At 49.6% G+C, this 25,208-nt stretch overlaps 4 protein-coding genes across 6 annotated transcripts; 1 reads left to right on the forward strand and 3 right to left on the reverse strand.

Annotated features, from left to right (window-relative positions):
• Positions 1 to 52: 52 nt before the first annotated feature.
• RPAIN (RPA interacting protein) lies at positions 53 to 3,178 on the forward strand. Of its 3 annotated transcripts, none has more exons than XM_085557097.1 (7): positions 53 to 142; positions 408 to 575; positions 1,079 to 1,142; positions 1,651 to 1,765; positions 1,959 to 2,022; positions 2,118 to 2,258; positions 2,958 to 3,178. In XM_085557097.1, the coding sequence occupies exons 1-7, from the start codon at positions 65 to 67 to the stop codon at positions 2,985 to 2,987; spliced, it is 660 nt and encodes a 219-aa protein (XP_085413223.1). In that variant the 5' UTR covers positions 53 to 64; the 3' UTR covers positions 2,988 to 3,178. The 3 variants fall into 3 exon arrangements, with proteins under 3 accessions (XP_085413223.1, XP_021406650.1, XP_021406649.1); XM_021550975.2 differs by having other exon boundaries at positions 2,118 to 2,252; XM_021550974.3 differs by lacking the exon at positions 2,958 to 3,178 and having other exon boundaries at positions 2,118 to 2,518.
• A 278-nt stretch (positions 3,179 to 3,456) lies between these two features.
• C1QBP (complement C1q binding protein) lies at positions 3,457 to 8,175 on the reverse strand. The gene is made up of 6 exons (XM_077787490.2): positions 7,912 to 8,175; positions 7,199 to 7,349; positions 6,726 to 6,813; positions 6,067 to 6,162; positions 5,329 to 5,451; positions 3,457 to 3,868 (listed from the first exon to the last, which is right to left on the reverse strand). Exons 1-6 carry the CDS (start codon positions 8,153 to 8,155, stop codon positions 3,719 to 3,721), a joined length of 852 nt encoding a protein of 283 aa, XP_077643616.1. The 5' UTR covers positions 8,156 to 8,175; the 3' UTR covers positions 3,457 to 3,718.
• A 1,286-nt stretch (positions 8,176 to 9,461) lies between these two features.
• Positions 9,462 to 19,747, reverse strand: DHX33 (DEAH-box helicase 33). Its single transcript, XM_021550865.4, has 12 exons — positions 19,510 to 19,747; positions 18,717 to 18,877; positions 17,320 to 17,547; positions 16,143 to 16,313; positions 14,807 to 14,992; positions 14,024 to 14,135; positions 13,475 to 13,634; positions 13,006 to 13,094; positions 12,618 to 12,745; positions 11,839 to 12,042; positions 11,016 to 11,102; positions 9,462 to 9,937 (listed from the first exon to the last, which is right to left on the reverse strand). Exons 1-12 carry the CDS (start codon positions 19,682 to 19,684, stop codon positions 9,629 to 9,631), a joined length of 2,010 nt encoding a protein of 669 aa, XP_021406540.4. The 5' UTR covers positions 19,685 to 19,747; the 3' UTR covers positions 9,462 to 9,628.
• Positions 19,748 to 20,835: 1,088 nt separating this feature from the next.
• On the reverse strand, positions 20,836 to 25,059 carry DERL2 (derlin 2). Its single transcript, XM_021550866.3, has 7 exons — positions 24,950 to 25,059; positions 24,521 to 24,586; positions 24,181 to 24,254; positions 23,694 to 23,787; positions 23,062 to 23,257; positions 22,421 to 22,511; positions 20,836 to 21,698 (listed from the first exon to the last, which is right to left on the reverse strand). Exons 1-7 carry the CDS (start codon positions 25,040 to 25,042, stop codon positions 21,593 to 21,595), a joined length of 720 nt encoding a protein of 239 aa, XP_021406541.3. The 5' UTR covers positions 25,043 to 25,059; the 3' UTR covers positions 20,836 to 21,592.
• Between the last annotated feature and the right edge of the window lie 149 nt (positions 25,060 to 25,208).

Consider the following 25,208-nt stretch of genomic DNA (forward strand, 5'->3'; position numbering starts at 1 on the left):
AATCGGCGCCACCGCCCGCGGACTACATTGCCCGGCGTGCCCCGCGCGCCGCGGGCTCGGCGCGATGGCGGCGGCGGTGCGGGAGCGCCGGGCGCGCTACAAGAGCCCGGGCGGGCCGCCCTGGAGGGACACGTACCGCAGGGTGAGCGGGGAGGCGGCGGGGAGGCGGCACCTAGGCTCCCTTCTCCCTCTCCGGACCCAGCTCGGTCCCGCTGCGGCGGGTGAAGCGCGCCCCGCCCGAAACTCTCCGCTAAGCCCGCAGCCAAACCCCTGCAGCGCCTCCGGGACGCGGCTGCTCCAGCCCCGTGCCTCCCCCGTGTCCCCCGGGAATTCCCGGTCTCCCTGGGCGCACTCCCCCGGTGTCCCGCCGAGTGCCGGCGCTGACGCCCCGCGCTCTCGTCCCGCAGCGCTGCCTAGAGCGGCTGAGGAGCAGCCGGGCCAAGCTGCTGGACCGCTACCGGCAGGCCGGGGACGCGGCCGGCGGGGCGCTGCTGGTGCAGGAGGTGATGGAGCAGGAGTGGCAGGAGCTGCGGGACCGGCTGCCCGGCCTCCGCGGGGAGCAGCCCATGGAGCAGGTCAGTGCCGCGTCCCCAGCTCATCACACGTGTGACAGCGGTGTCACATACAGCCCCCGCGGGTCTGCTTCAGCGCCTCACTGCAGCCCACAGAAAACAGCTTCAGGGTTTCCTATTTCTGCAGCTCGGGCAGGGTGTGGAGTTGTGAAAGTGCCTTTGGGCATGAGTGGGGAAATTCTTTATTCCCTTCACAAACAGCCTGTGGATCACTGCAGAGGGTTGGTTTCCTCATCTGTGCTTTTTATAGCTGGTCTGTCACTTCCCTCTTCTGAGAATGGGAGTGAAAGCTGAATGTCTTAAAAAGCAAATTTAAAAGGCTCTACTTGGATCCATTCTGGCTGGCTCTGCACATGTGTTTACAGTACAGTTTTCTTCCCACAGTGCATGGCTTTGCAAATAGAGGGATTTACTAGACAGGAAAAGTGGATTTATGTTGCTCAGTCAGATGCTGGAAGTGAGAAAGTGGCTGGGATGGGAGGATTGCTGACTGATTCACCTTTCAGCTGCTGGAGGACCCTGATGAACTGGCAGTGCTGGAAGAGATCCAGCAGGAACTGATCTTGCAAGGTAAGATCTGTACACATCTTCTGATGCGCTTCTAATCACACTTCTGTGTGATGCGTAACACCCCTGACTTCCTGGTGGTGCAGAATAGCTGAGGCTGCACTCCTGGGTTCCTGCAAACCTCGTGATACAGGGGAAGAGCCTTCTTAGAAATCTTGTTGAGGCTTTGGGGTATTGACACCTCTTCTCACAATTTTAAAAGTTTAAGTGGCATTTTAAGGTCTGTGAGAGAGGCCAGAGAAACAGGAGATCTGTTAGCTCTAGGAACCTGTATAAATCAATTCAGGATGTTACTAAAGTGCTGATCAAGAGGTAGAAAGACCCATATGAGACGAGCTGAGCCATAGAAAAAACTGGATTAGCAGGAATGATTTCACCAAGCGTAGAAATCTGACTCAAAAGAGTAAAAGTTCTTAGAAACTCATATGCAGCCCAGCCTGCACCTGGCCAGCAGCTTTGCCTGTGCTGCCCAGCAAGCCCTGAGGAGTTCTGCTGTGCTGTGTTGTTGCAGAGCAGTTGGTGATCGAGGAGTACGAGCGGAGCCTGCGCTTCGATGAGGAGTGTCTCAACGCCATGCTCGACGGCCTGGATGCCACTGACAGGGTCATCTGCCCAGTATGTAGGAAGTAAGAAAGCCCTTGGCATTGGAATCAGATTCCTCACTCTCCTACAGCAGTCTGGGCTTAGAAATGTGCAGAGAGGCTGCAAAATAAAAATGCCTGAGCAATGATCTGAATCTAATGGGAGGGTAGGTTGTTTTGGGTTTTTTTTTGGCTAAAATCTTCCCTTGTTCTGTGTGTCATTGTTTGCTCTTCCCAGGAATAACCTGACTGTAAAGGCTCACTTGGTTCATTGCCAGTGTGGATTGTACATCAGCACACAGGTAAGCTGCACTGTGACACGTTGTGTGTGGCATCTCTGCTGCAGCTTTAAGCTACAGACAGGAACTTCAGCTGGCTTTTCATGAATTATTCTCAGGATATGACAGAAGGGAAGCTTCGGTCACTTCTGGAGAGCACCTTGACAGAGCACAGCCAGAGGTGCTTGCACAGCCCCGAGTTCACAGTCACCAGTGGCATGGAGGAGGAAGCCAGTCTGCTGATGAGCTGCTCCGTGAGTGTAAATGTCAGGTTCCTGGAAAGGATCCCTCTTGGATCTATGGCTCAATTACATGGACAGAAACCACAAGTCTGTTGATCCCTGGGGTTTATGTGGCTGTTTTTTCACAAAATTCCTTGGAAATGGCTTTACCTCTGACCACCAGTAACCATAAAAGAGAAGTTCCAAAGCACACACCTTTAACTGCTGGATTAGGGAAGCTGTCAAATTCAGTGCCCTAACTTCAGCCAACAACTTTTAAGTATTGTGTGCACCATCTGGTAAGTGGTTCATGAAGAAAAGTTTTAAAAAATTCCTTGTTTAAGCCTCCTGAAAAACCTTCATCCAGGTGTCTCAGAGAACACACAGCAGCCCTCTGGCTCAAGCTAGAGCTGGTGCTTGCTTTGCTGTGTGAAACAGTGTGAGGACAGTGGCAGGGCCAGAGCATTTCAAATACAGCCATGGAATTGTTTAAGGTGGAAAAGACCCCTGAGATCAAGTCCAGCCATTCCCCCACCACTGCCAAGGGTACAACTAACCCATGTCCCCACGTGCCACATCTGCATGTCTTTTAAATCTCTCCAGGGATGGTGACTCCACCACTTCCAGTGCTCAACAACTCTTCTGTGATTTTTTTCCCCCCTGTCAGTAGTTTTCCTGTTCAAACAGTTTTGAACATTATACATTAACACAGTTCTCTGTTGAACTTTTTTTGTGAAGGTCTGTGACTCCTGGATGATTCTCCTCTAAGGTGATTCAGCTGCTGCTTTACTTCTGGAAGACTTTAATACTAAACTTTACCCAGAGCTGCTAGGACTCTTGTGTACATACTTCTAACTGCTGTGTCAAAAAGACACTCCTAAAGGCGTAGTATTGCCTTGACCTGCACTTTTAATCACACAGGACATGTTTTGAAATAAATATATTTAGTTTATTTTGGCCTTGGTGTTGTCTTAAATACTTAAATACATCAGTGATCTCACAGCTCATGTTGCACTTCAGCGTTCTCTTTGAGTTTAAGTGAATCTTAAATAAATAAACTAACTAACATGAACTTAAAACCTTCAAATAACAATTGGAGGCATCAGTTTAAGTATGAAATACTCAACCATCACTGCCACAACTACTCTGTGAGCAGCTCTGGCACAGAGAAACTCTACCATCACGTTCATGGCAGCACTGGTACAGCAGGAAGAAGAGAAACCACCTTTTTCACTGATATGTTGAACAGTTTTTATTCTTCACATTCACTCTCAAATTGTACAAAAAGCCCCATGCAGGGCGAGGCAATTCTGGCCTGTAGCATCAGAGAACTTGGGGCTGCACCATCACTACAAATCTCCAAATCCAAGGGAGAATCCTTCTCCTCCACCTTCCAAGTTACTTACTCTCTGTATCCACTGTGAAGATATATTTGGGTATTGCTGGATGAAGCAGCACTGTGGAATACCCACACTTGAGGCTAAATTTCCTAGCCTGACCTACTGACATTTGACAAAGCTTTTAAGGTCTTCAAGGAATTTAATGTACTCCTGGTGCTCCAGGGCAGTGCTGAGCTCTACTAACTCGTCAGCAAAGGTGTTGTCCACTCCTCGGTCAGCCAGGAAATCCATCAGGTGATCGTAGAGAGCCTGGAGCAAGGAACAGAAACCTTCCTTAGTGAACACACCTGGGGAGGGGGTGGATTAAAATGTCCCCTGGAAACTGGCACTTCCTCCCAGGAAAATCAGGCCCAGCTCCCACTGATGCCTTTCGCATTTTCCAGATTCTGTACTGCATTAGTGTGTGACTCTGAACTTCAGGAGTGTTAGCAAGTTCTCCTCACAGTTCAGTCAGACAGAACAATCCTTTTCCAGCCTGAGAACCAAGGACACCATTGCAGCTTCAGGCCCAAAAAGTGCAAACAACAGGGAATTGAGAAGAGCAATCTGGGAGAGCAATTTGGGACTGCATCACCAGGAGAATTGGACAATGAACCCCAATATGAAAATGGACTAAAACTTATAAAAGTGTGAAAACTCCTGACTCATCACCCATCTAGGGTGCAGCCCTGGCTGGGCTCTTGTCCTGCCCAAGGTGTATCCTTTAAGGCCTTTTAATAAATCCCTATTTTATTCCTTTAACACTGTCTAGCCTCTGTTCTAGGCAGCCTCTAAGGCACCACCACAGAGGGCAGGCCTGACCTTGGGTGGAACATTTGGACAGAAAGGGCCATGGAACACAAAATAAAAACCCAAACCCAACTGCAAATGAGCTGCACCCTGGAGATGATCCCCAGATTGTGGGAGCCATCAGGGGAGCTGTGCCAAGGATGACACAGGCCAAGCTCTGCCTGTCCCCTCTACCCCGGGGTGAACTAATGCTTTGTAAAGGTATCTGATGTACAAGTTTGTTTGGAAGGCTTCAGTGTTACAGTCATGAGCTTGGCTTTTTCCTTTCATACACATTTTAAATTAATTTAATATCTTAAGACACGGGAAAAAAAGAATAATCAGTGTGGGATGGTCTGCAGCACACTAAGCAATTTTAACATGGATGCTTCTCAAGGGGATACACTCTAGGACTTATTTCTACTTTCAGTTTTAAACACGTGACAGCCTCAAACTAAAAATTGTAGCTTTTTAAATCCTGGCATTGAGAACATAAGAACAGACAGATTCTACTGTGTATTTTTAGTGTTACAACTCTATCAACACACCTGGAAAACCAAGACACAATGTATTTTTTCAGACACCACACACAGATGCTTTTATCTACACATGGTGTCTGATAAGCCACATTGTTAAACACACAGATCAAAAGACAAGTGTCAAAGCATTTCCAGATCGTGATTCCCTGCTGGGAAATCCACCTATAAAATCTGGAAGGGAAGGAGTTCCTCCTGTCTGTCCTGATTCCTGGTAACGCCAGCAGCAGTGCACAACCCTGGGACCAGGAAACACCTCAGGCTGCAGCAGAATCACCAGCTCAGGGGCAGAGCAGGGCCAGTCCCTGTCTCAGACATCCAGACAGGTTTAATTCCCAACCCAGGAGCAGAGGACAGCCAGGTGGGGTGAGCTGAGTGCCCTCTGTGGCCTTTAGCAGCACCTACCCAGTCAAGGGAATCCGTGTTGAGGGTGTAGTTGGTGTCCTTCCAGTCAGCTTCTCCAGTGGGCTGGAAGCTGACCTCCCGAATTGTGAAAATATCACTTTCTTCCTCTCCTTCATTTCCAATCTGAGGCAGGAAAACAAATGCAATTAGCTGCAATTACTGGGCACTAATGAGCTCAGCCAGCTCATCCCCAGGCTGGGAATCCCTCAGGAAAAGTCCCAAGGCCAGACAAGCTTTCCCCTCTCACCATGTGCCTGTGAGGACAAGCACAGATATGCACAGAACTCAGGAAAACCTCTAAGCTTGTGCTGCCAGAAGGGACCTGATTTAAATCAGCAGCTCGAGGTTTAAAAATATATAAAAACTTCTTCCGAGTCTTCCCATGTCCATCTCACCTTTAACAGCCAGGACTGTTAAACATCTCCTAATGTTTACAAAATAAACCACAAATACCAGTGTGAGCAAAAGCTCTCGATTTTATTTTCTTCCCTCCTTTTTTTTAATCCCTACTTCTCTACTGTAATTCAATAAAGAGCCCAATAAGGGCTGATCAGAAACACCAGGGCAGGATGTGAAGAATGCCATAAACATTTCCTCCCCACTATTCTTGCAAACTTAAAACCTTTTTTTTTTTTTTTGTGATTAAGAGAAAAAAGAAATAAGAGGAGACTGCATATTGTGCTGATTCAGAAAAGCAAGAGATTACAAAGAGCAGTTAAATCCAACAGGGGCACTCACCTCATCTTCAGGGAAATGGCAGTCAAGCACAAGGGTCTGTTTTGTATCATCTTTTATTACTTCCACAACAAAATTTGGAGTTGATGTAAGTTCAGGCTAAATAAGAAAACAGTTGCATCAGCACTTGAATCTGAACAGGAGCCAAAGCAATCACAGCACAGCCCTGTTCTGTATTCCCTGACACCTTCCACTATCCCAGGTGGATCCAAGCCTATCCAACCTAATCCAGGACACTTCCAGGGATGGAGCAGACACAACCTCACCACCCTCACAGGGAACAATCTCTCCCAATACCCAATTTAGCCCCACTCCCTATCACTTAAAAGCCATCCCCCCATAACCTGTCATTCCATTCCCTTGTACAAAGTTTCCCTCTCCCACTCTCCTCCAGACCTTTTTGATAGTGGAAGGTGCTAGAAAGCCTCACAATTCCTCTAACTTCCCCTCACAGAGCCCTCCCATCCTGCTCTGCCTTTCTGCAGGGGAGAGGGAGGTCAGGCAGGGGACAGGCAGCCCTGGAAAATCTGCATTTTGTGCTTTAATGCTCCCAAACATCACATAAGCCTCAACACTCGAGGACAAGATTCCAAGTTCCCTAAGGCAAGATTCCAACTTTGGTCTGTGTCCCCAGCATTTAAAGCACATCAAGGCTACGTTACCTCCTGCTCATCAGGCTTCTGCTGTTCCTGTGTGTCTTCTTCAGCCGAGGGTGGGATGCTGTTATTGATGTTGAATGTAACCGTTATCCTGCAAAAGAAACAGACACAATTCTTTTGAACACACCCAAGAAACGCCCATCAGAATGGGTCTCTCAAGCCCTCATTCAGAATTCGCAGTGTGAACAAAACCAGGCATTGCAGTTAAAAGTCACACCTGGGAGAAGCTGCTCCCTCCAAGCGCTCTCACTTTTTCAAGTTTTACTGAACTGTTATTTCTAAAACGGGAAGCCCGTGAGAAACTTTGTAACACAAAACACAGTAACAAACCGGTGTGGGAAAAGCGCCTTTGGCCCAAAGTGGTCAAACCAAGAGCGTTTGCAGGGCACAGTTTGGGGAGTGAGCAGAAGGAGAAGCCTGGTCACTGTCACCCACCCGCCCTCGGGTGCTGGGGACCCTTCCCAGACCCCACTCACTTCTCCCCCGCGATCTTCCGCACCAGCTTGGCCTCTGTGCCATGGACCTCCAGCTCCCAGCCCCCGGAGACCTTGGGCAGGGATTTGTGCTTCTGGATCTTCTTCTCCTCCTTGATCTCGTCCGTCAGGAACTGCGCAAAGGCTTTGTCTCCTGGTGGGAAAGAAAATGAGGTTAGGGAAAGGGAGGGTTATGGAGAGGGGGAATGAAGGAATGGGGTGGGGGGTGAGTTGAGGGAAAGGGGTGTTGGTAAAAGAGGTGTTGGAAAACAGGGTTAGGAAAAGGGGGCTAGGAAAAAGGGGGACTAGGGAAAGGGAGGGTAAGGGAAGAGGGGAGTTAAAAAAAGGAGGGTTAAGGAAAAGGGGAGTGGAGTTAAGGGAAGGGCGAGTAGGAAAAGGGGGGTTGGAAAAATGGGGGTCTGAACGAAAAAAGGAGTTAGGGAAAGGGGGTTTGGGGAAAAGGGAGTTGCGAAAAAGGAGGTTAGGGAAGGGGGAGTAGGGAAAGAGGAGGTAGAGAAGGGGATGTAGAGGAAAAGGGGGCTTAGGCGATGCCGGAATTTAGGGAAACAGGTGGTTTAGTGAGAACGGGGATTAGGGAAAGGTGGAGCTGTCTTAGGGCTGTCGGGAAAGCCCCCGCCGCCCCACGTGCTTCCCAGTTCGGAGGGGGTGCAGCGCACGTGTCCGCCCCGCGCCCTCCCCGCTCCGGCCCCGCTCACCCTCGGTGTGCAGACCGCCGCAGCCGCAGGACACGCGGCCGGCCGAGCCCCGCCGCGGCCGCAGCAGCGCCGTCCGCCCCGCGCCGCCGCCCAGCTGCCACAGCGAGCGCGCCGGGGCCGGCGCGGCGGCGGGCGGCGGCAGCAGGGCGCGGGGGAACGCGGAGCTGAGCGGGCGGCGCGGCGCGGGCCGCGGCGGGCGCAGCGCGGCGGCGGCGGCGGCGCGCAGGGAGCGGGCGAGGAGCATCGTGCGGAGCGGGCGGCGAGGAGTGCCCGCCCCGGAACCGCGCTCCGCTTCCGGCCCCGGCGCGCCCCGCGCGGCTCCCGAGCCACGGGTTCGAGTCCCGGCTCGGCCGGTAGGGGGGCCCGAGTCCCGGCCCCTTGAGACCGGGTTCGAGTCCCGGTCCCGGTGAGGAACCAGGTTCGAGCCCCGGTCCCGGTGAAACTCCCGGGTTCAAGTCCCGGCCCCGGTGAGACACCGGGTTCGAGTCCCGGTCCCGATCAGGAACCGTGTTCGAGTCCCGGCCCCGATGAGGTACCGGGTTCGAGTCCCGGTCCCGATGAGACACCGGATTCGAGTCCCGGCCCCGATGAGACACCGGGTTCGAGTCCCGGCCCCGGTGAGACACCGGGTTCGAGTCCCGGCCCCGATCAGGAACCGTGTTCGAGTCCCGGCCCCGATGAGGTACCGCGCTCGAGTCCCGGTCCCGGTGAGACACCCGGTTCGAGTCCCGGTCCTGGTGAGACACCGGGTTCGAGTCCCGGCCCCGATGAAACACCGGGTTCGAGTCCCGGTCCTGGTGAGACCCCCCGGGTTCGTGTCCCGGCCCCAATGAGACCCCCGGGTCCGAATCCCGGTTCCGGTGAGATCCCGGGTTCGAGTCCCGGTCCCGCTGAGATCCTGAGTTCGACTCCCAGCACGGTGAGACCCCGGGTTCGAGTCCCGGTCCTGGCAGGATGGAGTGTGCCAACGGCGGACCTGGTTCCTGGGATCCCTGACAATGGAATGACCAGGGATGGCACAGACAGCACCCAGACAGGAGTGAAGGCACAATGAGAGTTTTAGGAATGTGGGAGACATGCACGAGTTTTATCCCAGACATCCTCCCACTCCTAATTATGACTGCTAGTGTACAGGCCAGAGCATGGCAGTCTCCTCAGAACAAGAAAAATGAAAGAGTATTTTAGAGGAAACAGTGACTAAGGCAGTGTTTTCTGGCTCCAAGTCTTCCCTTTGTCAGAAGCTGGCACTAGTGCCCGCTATTGAGAAGCACAGAAGGCTCATTTGCTGCTCATTGCAAGGCAGGAGAAGGAAAGCATCTGTCCCACCCCATCAAAGGACCAGAATTTTAATTCCCAATTCCCCACAGGAATCTGAGCACTGCACATGTAAATGGCAGAGTCCATTCTGCACAAGAAGCACAGATTCACTGTGCTACCTTCACATCTTCAAGCCCAGACTGCTGACAACGAACACACTCCCATGAGAACCATAAACACCAGGACTGTTCCTATGATCATTTGTTCTGTGCCTCACAAAACAACACCCAGGATTGGGATTTTCACCATCACTTCTTTATTCTGGAAAAAACACATAATGTAAATAAATACCCATCCCGTTCCTTGAGGTTATAAAAAACACGGTTATACATCTATCCATTAAATTTTTAGAAAAATAAGTCTTTCAAGGCGGAGCTGAAAAAGCCAGCTGGTCCCAGGGTCAGTTGTTGGCCATGCGGAGCTTCCTGCGGAAGTACTCGGGCGCGGCCTCGTGCAGCCACTCGGCGTCCACCACGCACAGGTCGCGCATGTAGCACCTGCTGGTGCGCAGCAGCCCGGTGTACACCACGCAGGCCGGCTTGGCCTGGAACAGCACCGAGGAGGGGTGGATGGCCACCGCCTGCTGCGAGTCCACCGTGCCGTAGGAGCCGTCCGGCCGCAGCTCGGCCGCGTTCATGAACAGCCCGTGGGCCAGGCAGCGCCGCACGCTGCCCGTGTCGCCGCGGCACGACTCGAGGGGCATCGACAGCTGGGAGAGACGGGAGTGAGCCGGGGCAGCCTCGAGGGGCACAGCCCTGCTCCACTGCAGAAAGACTGGGGGATTCTCCTGGGAGAGCACGCTGGGGGACTAAGGAATTCAGCTTGGGGGGATGCTAGGCTAAGCCAGACTAAGGGCCAACAAAATGGATCGTCACTCTCCTGCTGGAAGTGAGTGTAAGGCTGACCAGCTATAGGAAATCAGGTAACCCCCAACGGGAAGAAATTATGATGTCTGGCTCCAGATCAGAAGGCTGAAGGACCTGCTTTATTAAGACTATATTATATTACATTAATATACTATTTAAAAAGATACTACACTATTCTACATACTTAGTTCTTACTTCCCTATTAACTAACAAACAAACAAACTCGTGACTCTGTGCTGAGAGCCCAAGCCACAGCTGGATCCACTGGTCACTGGCCCTGAACAACCTTCACCAGAATCCAACCCAGCAATCACTTCAGATAAACAATCTCCACACCACATTCCACGTGGGGAAAATTAAAGGAGCGGAGATAAAGATTGTTTTCTCTTCTCTCTGTGCTTCTCCTGAGAGACAGAATTGTGTCTCTCTGTCCAGAGAATGGGAATGCCACAGACCAGCATTCACAAATGACACCCCACAAGACCCCATGTCACTGCAGACTGCCAGGGGTTCAGTGGCAGCTCCCACGCTGTGCCCAGCAGGAACAGCACTGAGGGGAAGCTGCTGCCACACTGAATGCCTGACTCCATGGAGAAGCCAGCCAGAACAGGCTGCCAGCACTCTGTGGCACAGACAGCACAGTGCCACCTGCACTAGAGCAGGAAAAACCCTTAGGAAAACTTGGTCCTTCCCTGAGAAGTCTTCTTAAAAGTTCTCATTTCTCCTTGACCCACTAAGCCCTGCAGCTTTAAGATTTTAGAATGCAACTGCACAGTCAGGAATTTTAGCCAGCTATTTACAGGAGACTGAAAACAATCCCCCATTTTCTCACTCTTTGGGACTTGGTGCACAGTAACATAAGTTTGGGGACAAACAGGAAAATACCAACAGGTGAAACAGAGAAATATGGAAGCAAGTTACCTTTATACAAATGTCCCTGAGCTGAGCTCTGACTTCTGCCATCAGCTTCATGTTCCTGCCATTGATAAAGTTCTCTCTGCACCATCCCTGCAGCAGAGACACCAGGAGTTAGAAGGGGATATTTCTTCACCTCAGGAGCATGACAGCCTTTAGATACTACAAAAAGCAGAATCCCCTCTACAATCTGCCTCGGAGAAAACGTGCTGACCCCCTTCCTGGTCATATTTCTACCTCCCTTTACTCCACTATGTCTAGATTCCCTCCCACTCTTCTCAGAAACAGCAGGTGGTGGTTCTTTTCCCTCTCAGAGCTGCTCAGCAAGGCCACCAAGAGCTGCAAAACAGCCCTTGTTATCCTGCAGGTGATGAAAATAAATCAGGTAAGAATGTCAGATGTTGCAAGGAATGGGGTACATGAGTCCACAGATTCACAAATCAGTGAGGGGTTGATGAGTAGGATAAACCCAAATCTACTTTTAAATATGCTCAAAGTTTTCCCAATGAATCCTGTCCCAGAACATGTCCAGATATGTATCATCAAATCTCAACACTCTCCCACTCCCTTCTGTTTCCAGCTGGAACCAGGAAAGGAAGAGCCCTGGCTGTGATTACAGAACTGGCCCCACAAAGCTTTGCCAGAGCTTTCTGTAGGAACCTTTGTTACTGAACTTCCTCCAATCCCAGTTGTAAAGGATGGGCCCTCTTTTCTCTCTGCTTTGGAGGATGGATGCCTGTGGCACCAGCCATGGAAGATGCAGGTGTCAACTCTGCTCTCTGCCAAAATCCCCTCACCCCATGAGCTCAGGCAGCTCAGATCATCCCACCTTGTGCCCATTGACATTCTTGTAGGCCCTGTACACGTTGAGCAGGGTCAGATGATCCCCCTCACTGGAGATGAATTTCCTCCTGGCAGCCTGCACCTCATCCCGCTGGGCAGGGGGGTTGTGGAGGACACTGTCCACTGATAACAGTGACACGATGGTCAGGATCTCCTCTGCACAGTGGAACTTGGGTGACAGGAGGATGGCCTGCGCAGACACAACAAAATTCATCTTTGGCTGACCAAATCCTCTTCAGCTGGGCAGATCTTTCTGCTCCCTGGCAGTCCAGGAACTCCACCAAACATTGTTTAGGGCAATCTCATAAACTGAGCCTAAGAACAGCTGTAAATCCTCTGATGGGTTCACCAAGCACCTTTAACACCTGCCAGGCTCCTTCCTGAGACTGACCAGTGCACAACCAGCACAAACACAGTGAAAAACCAGCTACAGCAACAGACATTTCATGGACCTGCCAAACAATCCTGAAAATTGCACACAAATTTGTCTTGTTCACCTTCAGAGGTGCCAGAGTAAAGAAAGTCTCTTTTAAAAAACTTCCCTAAATTTAACAACAAATGACAAGCAAGCCAGCAAAAGGGCTGTAAATTATGTACATTAATGTACAGCAAATATACCAGTAGAACTGCAAACACCCCAAATTTCACACCTTGTTTAAGGAGTTTGAAAGAGAAACATCAATGGTACAGAGATGAATATATGAGATTTAAAAAGTTTTGTTTTTGTTTGGTTGGTTTTTTTTGTTTTTTTTTTTCAGTTTTTACCTTGGAGAACTTTGGATCCAGTGGAAAGACTGCCATTTTCTTTCCCAAGGGGGTCAGGACAAGCTGACCTTCCTTGTGGGTCACAGCCCCCAGCAGGTCCAGCTGATCAATTGCTGCTTGAATAGCATCTGTCAAAACAAGGACTGTGAGGCCTCCTGCCTCCCACTGAGGGATGTGAAGATCAGCTGGTTCCATCACTGCCTCCCTCCTCTGGCCAGAGGGACAAGTATTTTCCATTTAGAGAAATGTAGTTTATCCTCCTCTATCCCAAGAGAACAAGCACCCCATTTACTCTTCCCCTGGCAGTCAGGGCACACCTTTATGTTGTGTTGTTATGACACCTTATGTCCCTGCTCTTTTCCCCAAGGCTTCCTTTGTAGCCACTTACCAGGAGATGGTTTGGACATGAAGTCAAAGGTGAGCACATTGGGAATTTTCAGGGCCAGGAGCTGAAGCACCACACTAGCCAGGTTACACCTGCATAGGCAGAATAAACAACTGAGACAGTTCTCTTATTTTATTCTTTTTTTTGTAGAAGCTGAGATAGAATCTCAGGTCTGTGCTGCAGCTTGACAGAGACAAGTCTGATGCTGCTGGTGAAGCCTTACTTCCTAAACCAGGAAGAGGCAAGTCCAAACTCTGGAGGACAGTCAGAACTATTGCTTTAGGTGTTTGGAGACTCAGTGCCCAACTGCCCACCCTGAGCAAACATTTCCCAGTTTTTCTGTCTAGTCCCCACACTTCCATTTTTCTCAAGTCACCCCACCAGCCTCTAGATCCAGTTTTGCTGCACAGTTCTTCCCACAGCTCCAGCTGTAAAAGAGGTGTGGCAAGGGGTGTGATGGCTCTGTCCTCACCTCTGTATCTCAGGTGTTGTCATTTCCTCAAACTTCTCAAAGTCCTCCTCTGTGTAGAGCCGGTAGCAGATCCCGCTCTCCTGCCTCCCAGCTCTGCCCGTGCGCTGCCAGGCCTGGGCCTTGGACACCTGCTGCACTGCCAGCACTTCCAGGCCAGTTTCTGGGCATGGAAAAGCATCACCTCAGCCACTGCCTGAGCAAGGCACAGCTTTGGAAAGCACAGAGGATTGATTAGCAGTAAGAATTCCCAGGGTTTGCCATTCAAATCCAGCTCAGAGCTCACTTGGTTCAGCGCTGTGAAGCACAGTGAACCATCCCATGCTGTGTCCCTGAAGAGAAGTGGCATTTGACAGATTTTTAACCCCTCATGGCTGATACTCAAAAAAACCTCACAAAAACACCACCAAACCCCACACCCCAAACCTGGGTCGTTAATTTAAACAGCATGGAGGGTGTCTGAAATCCTCTTCCAGCAGCACTTACGGCCTCCAGTAACTTCTGCAAACCCAGACCCAAATCTTGGCCCTGTTCCTCCTCAGAACTCCTCACCAGGGCTGTACTTCTTGGCTTTGACCATGCCCGTGTCCACAACAAATTTTATGCCCGCAATGGTGATGGAGGTTTCCGCGATGTTGGTGGAGAGGATAACTTTGCGACAGCCCTGGGAGGAAAGAAAATCAAACCCAGGTCAAGGCCACCTTAGAGCAGCTGCAACACAAATTCTGCTGCTTTTGGCCTCTGTGGGCCTATCCCTCCCCCACATTGTGAACACAACTGTGCTTACTGTGCCAGCTCTCAGAAACTGAGGTAATCTTCAGTTTCTAATCAGCTTCTAACACATTAGTTTGCATTTGCAACAAAATACACCACACCAGAATAACTGTTCTCAACACATCTTTCAACAATTTTGGTTTCATTTCTGGCACAACATTTGTGGTCTTATTTATCTGTTGAGTAGGTAAAAAAGAGCCTGAGGCAGCATGTATTCCTTTCCTTATGGCCCTGACAAACATTCTCAGGTTTTCAGCTTACTCAGTATTTCCCCCATTAGCTGCTGTAGCTTTTTTGTGATATGGACAAAAAATTCCTATGAAATGGAGGAAATTTAAATTCCTGTGCCTTCTAATCTTTCCTTCTTTTTATGATCCCATGTGACTTACTGAATGCATCTATTAAAACCATCACAGTTGCAGTGTATTATATCTCTGGAACCACTCAGCCTAAAGCCAACAGAGACTATTGATTACTATCAGTACACACTGCTTTAGCCCCTTAAAGTCCATATGTTTCATCCAAGGACTCATTGAAGCGAAACCCCTCCTATTCCCTCACCTCAGGGGTAGGTTTGAAGGCACGGAGTTGTTGGGAGTGGGGCAGAGAAGCATAAAGGGGCAGCACTGTCATCCGTGGGCAGCCCTCGGGGAGGTGCTGGGCAACGTCTCGACAGGTTTTGGTCATTGCTTCAATTTCTTCCTGACCAGTCAGGAACACCAGGATGTCCTGGCATGCAGGGGCTTCCTGGAACCAGAGGAAAAAGCAAGTTAGGAGGGTTTGGATAGAAAAGGAGAACTGAGATTGGTAATGAGATGTGGCTCTGGCAGCAAGCCACTGAAGCAGGCTAAGAAGAAAGAAAAGACACACATGTGGTGCAAGGTATGCAACAGCCAGAACTCCCAATGGATTCACCAGAGACAAAAAGTAAATTACATTTTGAGGGATCGAGTATCAAAAGGATGGAGGCATTTCTGTGTCCTCAAATAACTGTCCAGGTCAGGCAGAGAGAGCCAGCAAGCACCCAGGTACAGAGAACTCAGCTGAGGGGAACATTCAGGTTTTAGGCGTGAGTTGATATTATAGAGCTTTGCTTGGCAGTCTCCCTTCAGCTCCAGCCGGGACACACAGGGCCCAAATCCCAACAGCAGCAGCCACTTCAAAGCACAAAATATGTCAGAGTCCAGGACATCCCTCTGGCTGCCCTGGCTATCTCAAGACCCTGGCAGGGGGCTCAGAGACTTTGGCATGAAGTAAAAAAAAACCTGTGGCTTCCATTTTAGCCCATGGAAAGAACTGCCAGCTTTGTATGAGGAATTACAAGCCACAAGGGTTTGAGTAGTGTGATATTTGGATTAACACAGGGTGAAAAAGGGGTTTTTAGAATGTAGTTCAGGGCATCAAGATAGAGGAATCTGGGTGTGTCCTAGCCTTCTTTTCCTTCTTGTCCTCCCTGTCTTGGTGTGATGGTGACACTTTTCTACTGATTTAAGGTAGAGACTCACTGTCCAACACATATGTTAGATATTGGCATGTTATTGTAAACAGACTATAGGCAACTTTTGATATAAAAGGTAAACACTGCCCGAGAGGGCAGACAGAATGCCACAGCCTCCTTGCTAGCCAGAGCTCGGAAGCTCAGAGAAAGAATGTTATAGATAAGGAGAAATAAACAACCTTGAAAACACAATCAGACGCATTCCAGACTTTGGCTGCAGGGCTAGGGAAACTTGAAATGGACTTTTATCACCTTGAGGTCAGCCCAGCATTGAGACCCCAACATAAATGCAGTTTAATGGAACAACACAACAATCCAGGTATTTGGCAGTCAAACACCCCAGCACAAAACAACAACCCCTGGCCCCAGAGGGACACAAACCTGGAGAGACCCTCATACCTGGTGGATTTGGAAAATGGACACCAGTGCTGCCTGCAGGTAGTCACTCTGCTGCTCCTTGGTGTAGAAGATGTCAATGGGATGCTGCCGGCCCTCCAGATAGATGACAGGAGCTCCATTGAAGTACTGGGAGAACAGGTCCACATCCATCGTGGCTGACATGACAATCACCTTTGGGGGAGCACAGCATGGGTCAGCACTACAGCTTCCATCCAGCTGGACACCAATGAGCCAGGACCAGCCAAAAGTCAGCCTCTGGATCCTGAGAACCATGCTGAGAACAACTCACAGGCTTTGGGACAGGAGAGAGTGATTTCTCCTTGTTAAAGCCATCAGCTTTTTACCACAAGCAGAAAATGCTGGTGTGACAGAATGGGCTGGTGTGTGGAACGAGACCATGCAAAGCCCCTGCCAGGCCCCTCCAGCAAAGCCAATGTGCTTTCACACAAATTCCTGACATGTCCACCTGTTGCCCTGATTTTTAAGTGTTTTCTTTTATGCTTCTTTTGAAAGTTTTAAAGTTCTCATAAAACTTCTTTAGCCTTCTGATAATGTTTACATATTTGAGAGTCAGAGTTCCCACAGTTTCATATAGAAATAGAATAGCTTACATATTTCTCTGTGGGTGGAGAGAAATGGTTAATTGATCTTTAGACCAGTGTAGTTGGAGAGGTGGTAATTCCATCCTCCAATCCACAGTCACATTTGGAATTCTATAAATACCAGATGTTGGAATAAAACTGGGTCTTCTCCTCTTTTGAACTTACCAAGCTGCTGTGTACTTATTTAATGCCCAGTAGTGACATCCACCCATCCCATGTGCAATGCTCTACCTGGGAATGAGCATGTCCCATCAGCCAGAGCTTCTGCACCTGCAGTGATCTCAGAAGCAGTGCCAAAACTTCCCAAGCACTCTGTCTAGCCTAGAGCTCACACCCAAGGGGTTTTGGTGGAAAAAAGGTGTGGTGGTGACCAGATACCTTGTTCAGAGGTGTCATACCAGGCCCACTTCACCATAAGTCAGACACCCTTAACTACTGAGATTTAAAGAGACTTTTTAGGAACAGAAAAACGGTCAAAGCTGAAATTCCAAACCTTTGGAAGGCCCTGGGAGATGCTGAGAGCACTCAGAGCCCAGCCCCACCCTGCCCTTCACTGCCATCCCGGGTAAACACACTTTCAGTGGCCGCAGGCCCCGCTCCTTTCGCTTCTTCTGAGCGGCTTTGACCACCCCGAAGAGCACGTCCGTGTGGATGGTCCTCTCGTGGGCCTCGTCCAGGATGACCACGCTGTACTTGTGCAGCAGAGGGTCCCCGATGGCCTCCCGCAGCAGCATCCCGTCCGTCAGGAACCGGATCCTGGTCTCGGCACACGAGCAGTCGTCGAAGCGCACCGTGTAGCCCACCTGGGGAAGGGAGCACAGGGAGCACAGATGGCATTTCTCACTGCCCCCGTGCCACAGGGAAGGGCCACAAAGCCCTGGCCACTGCACTGGACTGAGCCAACCAGAGGGGCATGGAGGCTCTGGAAAGCAGAGCAGTTCCTCTTCCAAATGTAGCAAGCCACCCAAATGATACTGCCAACATCTCTTCTTCCTAACTAGAAGTTCATTTCAAATGCCCCCAAGTTTCCTTCCTTCCTTCCTTCCTCCCTTCCCTTCTCTTCCTCCTTTCCCTTTCCCCCTTTCCTCTCTGTAATTATTCCAGGCTCTCCAAGGATTTTATTCAGGGGAAGTCTTTCTCCTGTGCCTTTCTCCCCCAGACCCACACTAATTCAGCACTCTGCTCTCCTTGGCAGTGATTTCTGACACAGGGAGGAATGGAAGAGAGCACAATATTTATTTTTGTTTTATTCAAAAATCAGTATTTTTTCAAATGGAACAAGCCAGATCAAAAAGTACAATACCACAGAGACAGACCATGCCCACCCTGTCATGGGACAGGTAAAGAGCCATTTTTCTCCATTAATTTAATTATAGAATCACAGAATATCCTGAGCTGGAAGGGACCCACAGGGATCATCCATTCCAACCTCTGGCCTGCACAGACATCCCAACAATCCCACCCTGTGCACTCCTGGCAGCGCTGTCCAAACTCTCCTGGAGCTCTGGCAGCCTCGGGGCTGTTCCCATTCCCTGGGGAGCCTGGGCAGTGCCCAGCACCCTCCAGGGGAAACACCTTTCCTGAGATCCAGCATAAACCTCCCCTGACACAGCTCCAGCTGTTCCCTCAGGCCCTGGTTCTGGCCAGAGAGAGCAGAAATTGGAGCTGTCCCTCAGGAGGAAGCTGCAGACCTTGGTGAGGTTTGACCAAATTCTCCACTTCTCCAGCTGAACAGACCAAGTGCTCTCAGCCATTCCTATGATGTGGCCCCTCCTGTCCCCTCACCATCTTTGCGTTGCTCCTTTGAGCACTCCCTGACAGCTTTTACATCCTTGTTACATTGTGGCACCCAAAACTAATTATGAAATGAACACTATCACCCCTGTGGCTGGTTATTATCCTACCCACTGAAGCCTGGCAGGGCCCCTCCCCAGAGCAGCACCAAACCAAAGTCAATCTGTAGATAACCTACCAGCCTCCCCAGCTCCGTCCTCTTCTCCTCAGCCACTCGGGCAGCCAGGGTGACAGCTGCCACCCTGCGGGGCTGGGTCACGGCGATGGTGCCGGGGTGGCCAATCCCCACTTCGTACAGGTACTGAGGGAGCTGAGTGGTCTTCCCCGAGCCTGTTTCTCCTAAGGAATATCAAGGGAATAGGGTTTTGCCCCACACTTTTGTAGCGTTGTCAAATTCGGGCTTTTATGTTAACTTTTAGCCCTATTTGAGGATGGGGAAGCTGAAGACAGAGGGAAACCCCACCACAAAGCAGTGGCAGGTCAGAGATGCCACCAATGCCCTCCTCTGCAGAGCTCCATCCACCCAGCTGCTCTGCAGCCACCCTCTCGTTTAGAAACGAACTCCAGCCTCCCTGGAGGTGAAGTGTGACACCAACAGGAGTGACATACGAAGCATTTCTCATTTACTTACAATAAATGCTAAGTCTTTAGACTACCAGGTGGGAAGTTGTAGATCTTCAGCTCCTCAAAGTGTAACAAAAAGATTTTTCGTTTGCACTCACAGAAAGCATAATAAAATCAGTGAAAATGTAAGTGAGGAGTCATTAGAAGAGGAGAGCTTTGCCACCTGGCTTTGACTGAACTCCAGGCAGACAGCGAAAGGAGAGGGAAATACTTTTGCCTTCTCCACAGAAACCAAGTCCCCGCTGCTTTAACCCCGGCTGCCAAAGCACACAAACCATTCCATTCCCTGCTCGCCACACTTCAAATTTACACCCAAAACGTTTCTGGGCGCTTGTCCCGGTACTCACCGATGAGGACAGCGGTGTCGAGGCGGCGGAGCCGGGCCAGCAGCGGCCCGCGGGCTCCGGAGATGGGCAGGGAGCGGCGCTGCACGTGTGCGGGCGGCGCGGCGCTCTGGGGCGGCGTGCCGGGGGGCGCCGCCTTGAGCCGCTTGGCCGGAGGCGCCTCGCTGTCCTGAGCCATCTCTCGCTCCCCTCACGGGCCCGGCCCGGTCCGTCCCGCGCTCCGCGGGCTCCCCGGCGCACCGATGACGCAACCGCGCGGCGCCACGCGGTGCATGCTGGGAGTTGTAGTCCCGCCGCCGCCGCCATTTGCAGCGCTGCCCGCTCCGGGCGCCCCTCGGGGCCGGGGAGCCGTGGAAAAACCGCGGACCCCGAACGGCTGACACAAATATAAAAAATAAGCCAAATACAGCCGAGGAGGGCATTTATACAGCAAGAGAGACGGCTGCAGGCAGCGCAGGGACATGTTCCCACTCAGGACTTATCCCAGTCACAAGCTATGGAGAGGTTCTCAAGCACTGAACTAAAAAGAACACACAAAATTAGAGTTTGATCCAATTCCTGCCTCATAACCTATGCTGAAGAAACATTGTCCAATACACTTTCATTCCTGCTCTCTAGGAGCACGAGAAGTCTGTTTTAGAAACAATCAAAACTGCCCCAAAACCAGACCAAAAAACCCAAAGAACCCCTCAAGGCTCCCATAACTTTTTATAACTTTTAACAGACAAAAATGCAGATAGAAATTACCCCACACATTTTATCAGAATCTAGCACACTGCTTGTGGAAAAAGAATTTCCCTTGAGATCCCCACACATTTCTCTCCTGGACTATAAATTAAAAAAAAAAATAAAATAAAACCTGTAGCCAGCTTTTAGAAACAAAATCTGAGACTAAACGAGATAATCCCATCTAATGGGGAAGCTCATCCTCTAATATGCAGAATGAAGATGCAACTTTAACTCCTTTTATCTATTATGATATAATCAATAAAACCCCACCTGATACTTTCTATGGTGATTTAAGAACAACTGACCACAATGAGCTGAACTGGGCTCCAAATTCCTATGTGGCTGGTCAGAAATATTTATAATCAATGTAGCTTTAAGCTAAATGCCACTGAGTCTCACTGGCCTGTGTTGGACACAACCCCACAACAAACTTCATCCACAGATTTCACATCCTGAGCAGACAATGCTGTGTCCTGCACTTCTGAGACACTTTGGGAAAAGCTGCACTTATCTTTGTCTCTTGAAGGACTTGCTTTTCCCAGCCCCTGCTTCTCCACCTGCTGCCTCAGGACTACAGGATGATACAGAGGATTAACCAAAGAGGTTCCACAAGACATTTTATTCAACTCATCATAATTTTTGAGTCCTGACTCCACATAGGTTTCCTTCTCTAGTGCTGCAGGTCATCCAGTAACAGCAGAGGGCACAGGGGGTGGATTTTGCAGGCACACCTATTTAATTAACCACCAGTCTGAAAAATGGGCACCTGAACACACAGTTCTTGGGGGGAAAAAAAAAACCCTTGGCCTGCAGAACATTTCAAAAATCCAACTGGCAGAGAGAAAAGCTGCATGTTGTGTTCCCTGCAGTTCAAAGATGACTGGAGACAGCAGCACCTCAGATTAAAAAACCTTTTGCCATTGAAATAGTGACTTAGCCTTTCAATCATCTTGCAGTTGTTTTATCCAAGAATAAAAAAAATAGTTAAAACCCAAAAAGTTGAGTTTCTCCCCTGCAAAGTTTCCCATAGAGATTTCATGTATCAAATAACTTGAAAAAAATGCTTTAGAAATCACTTTAAACAAGTACTTGTGTGGCCTTGTTAACTGAAGTTAACAGGAAACAGTTTCCAGTTTTAAATTTTTGGCTCCACTGGATTTAGATGATGTCCAGCACAATGAACACCCTGACTGGGAAGGGTGCTGGGAGTGCCTCGGGTGAGACTGCCATTTCATAAAGTGCTTGTGTTGCAAACCACAGAGCTGTGCGAGCCCTCTGTGTGCTGGGCCGGGAGAGCGGGCGTGGGGCTGGAGCCAGGCCGGGCTCTCCGGGGTCCTGGGCCAGGCGCAGGCTCGGATTATCCCCCGAGGCGCTGCCCCTCTCCCCAGGCAAAGCCCCCCGGCCGCTCCTCTGGCAAGGGGTTGTAGTTGGGGTCATCCTCCGGCGTGTCAAATATTGCTTTCCTGCAAAACACAAAGCACGGGCATCCTTGACACTCAGCCCTCACAGCCCACGCGCTGCACACCGGCCTCCCTCAGGAACTGCTTGCCCAGGCACTGGGATTTATGCTCTCCACTTTGGAGCCACCAGGAAGGAGATCCCAAATCAAGATTGATGGGGTTCATCCTCTGATATTTATGGATAAATATTCTATGCCAGACATCTTCAGTCTTATGATTCTATGAGAAACAACTATCAGAGGTGTTGTGGGAGAGGACCACAGGGGATTAGAGCATCCACACAAGAGGGAACTGAGTGGGAGCACAACTGCTCAATACTATAAACACTGAAGGATTTTGTTTTTTTCCAAAATTGTGACATAAGGATGACTTACAGAAGAAAAAAGCCCATCAAATATCTTACTTGTAGTACCTCAGCCACTGTTCAAACTCAGCAGGGGACACAGCTTTGGTGCCACAAAAAAAGCTGTCAGCAAAGCCTGAGAAGTGTTATCAGATAAACCAAAGGCAAAATCCTTTATAGCTCTTCTCCCAGTTAAGTTGGTTCCCACTTAAACAAATTCCAGCACCTCGTTTGGCAATGCAAGTTCAATAAAAAGCAAGAACAGACACTCCCCAATTCTGTCTCTGCCCAATTCACCAGAAGCTGATGTGATTGAATTGCAAACAGTTTTCCAAACAAGCATTTTTTCCACGTCTCTTCCAAAGCAGACACCAATACTCACAGGACAGATGGTGTTCTCAGGAGCCTTCCACCACCAGGCTGATTGGGAAACACATCTTCTAAGAAAAAATATATATGCCCAACGGCAATGCCTGGTATAGAAAGAAAAGCCAAAAGGTGATTTTTCACTAGGTCTCCTTTACAACTCTCAAATGCTTTACACTAGAGTTTTCAGGAAAACAACATACATTGGTTCTTTCACAGAAAATACAAATACAGTAATACAAAACCTAAGGAAGAAAGCTAACAGCAGGTAAAGAGCTTAACTTATACTATATTATGTTAATATTGAGGAAAGGTCTTATTATTAAAAGTACTGATGTTTTGGCTCTGTTAGAATTGATAAAATAGTAATACAAGCTATTTTATTTCAGTAGACTGATGCTATTTCAGTCAGATGATGCATCAGGGCTGATTCCAAGCAAAAAAAACCAAAACATCAAAAGCTCTTTCCATCCTTTATCACAGCACAAAACATGCTACAATGGCTAGAAATCAGAAAAGCCTAAAATATAAAATAATAAATATATCAGAAGAATTAATATCAAATGTTAGGGCATTTAGCCCTTGGATTTGTCCCCATTTCTGTTTCACATAAAGCATGAGGAGGAACAGATCCTCGAGATTGCTGGCATTGCTCACCCAGGAGATCCACAATGATGGAGTTCCCCAAAAGCAGAGAAAAGCCCATCAAGACCCAGGGCAGGAATGGGGCTTGGAAGATGAGGAGACCGAAGAAGTTCATGCGGACGTAGGGATTCCTGCGGCTCCAGACGTACACCAGCATGATGGTGAACGCCTGCCCCAGGAACACCAGGTTCACAAACAGCCCAAAAAGCTGCCATGGCTCGCTAAGGAAACACTTGTGAGGTCAGGAATTTCACAGCTTAATTCCTAATCCTGTGTCTTCCACACAGCTGGTAAATCTGCTTTCCCTGGTGCGAGTACATCAAACTACCGTCCATCAAATCCAAAGCTGCAGCGGGATTTGGGGTACCTGCAGCACGGATCATCTCATTAAAGCAGAATTTAATTCTTCACAGACAACCCGAGCACGATCCCACACCTGAACAGTCCCCTGATAACCTCATCAAGCAGAAAAAAGACCCTGAAAAACCAGCAACAATCCCAAAATATTCAAAACCACCCTAACAAATATCCCTACTCCTTGTGCAACAAACTATACTAAGGTAACAGTAACAACGTGGTTCCAGTTCTCCTTCACACATCTGTAGCTTTACTAAAGGAGCTTGGAATTAAAACAGAAAGGATACAGTCATTAAAAGTCCTCCAAAAAGGAACATAAATACAAAATCTGCCGTGCGACCCCGGAAAGAGCCTTCCTCGAGCATGCGGCAGTAGCGGTATCTGAGGCCACAGGTCAGGAAAACTCCATTGCAAGTGAGTTTAGAGACAGATCCAAGCAGAAAATGATTCAATTCTACATCACCTTCAAAGTGTTTTATCCATTTACTGCATCACTTGGCTCTTTCTGGATACTTCAGCAGAGAGGGTGACCCGGGAGACAAAAAAGTTACCTGGAATTTTCTCCTGCACCAGGTGAGCACCAACCTGAAGGATCAGGCTTGTACAAATTCTTAACACCAAAAACATAATTGTCAAAATTCTTGAAGCCCATTCGTGATACCAGTGAAGCTGGCATTGCTGAATTCTCAGGAATTCAACCTTTCCTGTGTGCAGCATTCCTGCACTCTGGAACTCTGCTTGCCAAGGGAACCAACACAACTTGGTGAAGGATACAAAAAGATCATGTTAAATAAAAAATTAAAGCCAACTGGTCCAAAGAACAAGTAGTTTGTGATTAACCTCCATATCTGGAAATAAGACAAATACAAGGACTTTAAACATGACAGCTTATTTTTATTGTCTAAATAGGAAAGCAAGTAACAACAAAACGGAAATCTCCTTTACAGAAAATGAAATGAAAACCTATTTTAAGGCATAGTGGTCTGCACTCTGGCTGGAATAGCTTTTAAAAAGTGTATTTCTAATACAAGAAGTACACCGTTTTGAGAAGACAAGCACTTAAAAATACTCTACACCACATTTTAAAACCTCCCGTGCTTCAGAACACACTTACTTGAAAGTGCTTAAATATTAACTCAGGGTTGAAATACAGCTGGAAGGGCGTGATAAGTTCTAATTGCTGAAAAAGAAGAGAACATTTTGAAAGGATCGGTACAAGGAATAATAAAAAAAAAAAGTAAGAAGAAAAAACACACATCCAAAACAGCAACCCACTCCTGTGTGTCAAAAAGAGCCCAGCAAGCCCTCAATCAGCACTGAGAGGTTTGTGGCAAGTGGGAGCCTCAATACAACAGCCCTGTAGCGCTGCTGTTACCGATTCGTGCTTTGCAGCTTCCCGGGGCTGCTCCCTCCCTCAGGGCTCCTCGCGGCCCCTCACCGAGCCCCGAGCGGGGGCGGTGCCTCAGGGCTCCCCTTCCACGGCGGCCCCGCGCCCGCCCCGCTCCCGCCCCCGGCGCGGCTCCCCCCCGCGGCCCGCACTGACCACGGCGGCGGTGGTGAGCACGCAGGCCGTGGTGTAGGCCCGGGTCACGGGCGGCACCTGCAGGTACTCCTGCCGGAACGTCTGGTACGCCATCTTGGCGGCCCGGCCCCGCCCCGCGCCCCGCGCTCCCATTGGCTGAGCAGCACCGCCCTCCCTCCGCTCTGCGCTCTCATTGGCCGAATACCCAGCTCCCGGCCTCCGCTCCGCGCTCCTATTGGTCGTCCTGCAGTGACAGCCCACCACCTCTCGCTGTCATTGG

Source organism: Lonchura striata, chromosome 19 (genome assembly GCF_050655825.1).
Source record: "Lonchura striata isolate lonStrDom1 chromosome 19, ASM5065582v1, whole genome shotgun sequence".
In the NCBI taxonomy this organism is placed as follows: Eukaryota; Metazoa; Chordata; class Aves; order Passeriformes; family Estrildidae; genus Lonchura; species Lonchura striata.

Bases quoted from the DNA above. Each gene is read 5' to 3' on its own strand.
- RPAIN (XM_021550974.3), top strand. From the start codon at position 65: ATGGCGGCGGCGGTGCGGGAGCGCCGGGCGCGCTACAAGAGCCCGGGC. The intron at 143-407 runs GTGAGCGGGGAG...CTCGTCCCGCAG, and splicing joins GGAGGGACACGTACCGCAGG to CGCTGCCTAGAGCGGCTGAG. The intron at 2,023-2,117 runs GTAAGCTGCACT...AATTATTCTCAG, and splicing joins GATTGTACATCAGCACACAG to GATATGACAGAAGGGAAGCT.
- C1QBP (XM_077787490.2), bottom strand. From the start codon at position 8,155: ATGCTCCTCGCCCGCTCCCTGCGCGCCGCCGCCGCCGCCGCGCTGCGC. The intron at 6,814-7,198 runs GTGAGTGGGGTC...TTTCTTTTGCAG, and splicing joins CGGAAGATCGCGGGGGAGAA to GATAACGGTTACATTCAACA. The intron at 6,163-6,725 runs GTAACGTAGCCT...TTTCTTATTTAG, and splicing joins AGAAGCCTGATGAGCAGGAG to CCTGAACTTACATCAACTCC.
- DHX33 (XM_021550865.4), bottom strand. From the start codon at position 19,684: ATGGCTCAGGACAGCGAGGCGCCTCCGGCCAAGCGGCTCAAGGCGGCG. The intron at 12,746-13,005 runs GTAAGTGGCTAC...TTGTTTTGACAG, and splicing joins CATGTCCAAACCATCTCCTG to ATGCTATTCAAGCAGCAATT. The intron at 12,043-12,617 runs GTAAAAACTGAA...GTGTCTGCGCAG, and splicing joins TGGATCCAAAGTTCTCCAAG to GCCATCCTCCTGTCACCCAA.
- DERL2 (XM_021550866.3), bottom strand. From the start codon at position 25,042: ATGGCGTACCAGACGTTCCGGCAGGAGTACCTGCAGGTGCCGCCCGTG. The intron at 24,587-24,949 runs GTCAGTGCGGGC...CTTCTTTTTCAG, and splicing joins TGCTCACCACCGCCGCCGTG to CAATTAGAACTTATCACGCC. The intron at 23,788-24,180 runs GTATCCTTCACC...CTGTGGCCTCAG, and splicing joins TTATTTAACATGATCTTTTT to ATACCGCTACTGCCGCATGC.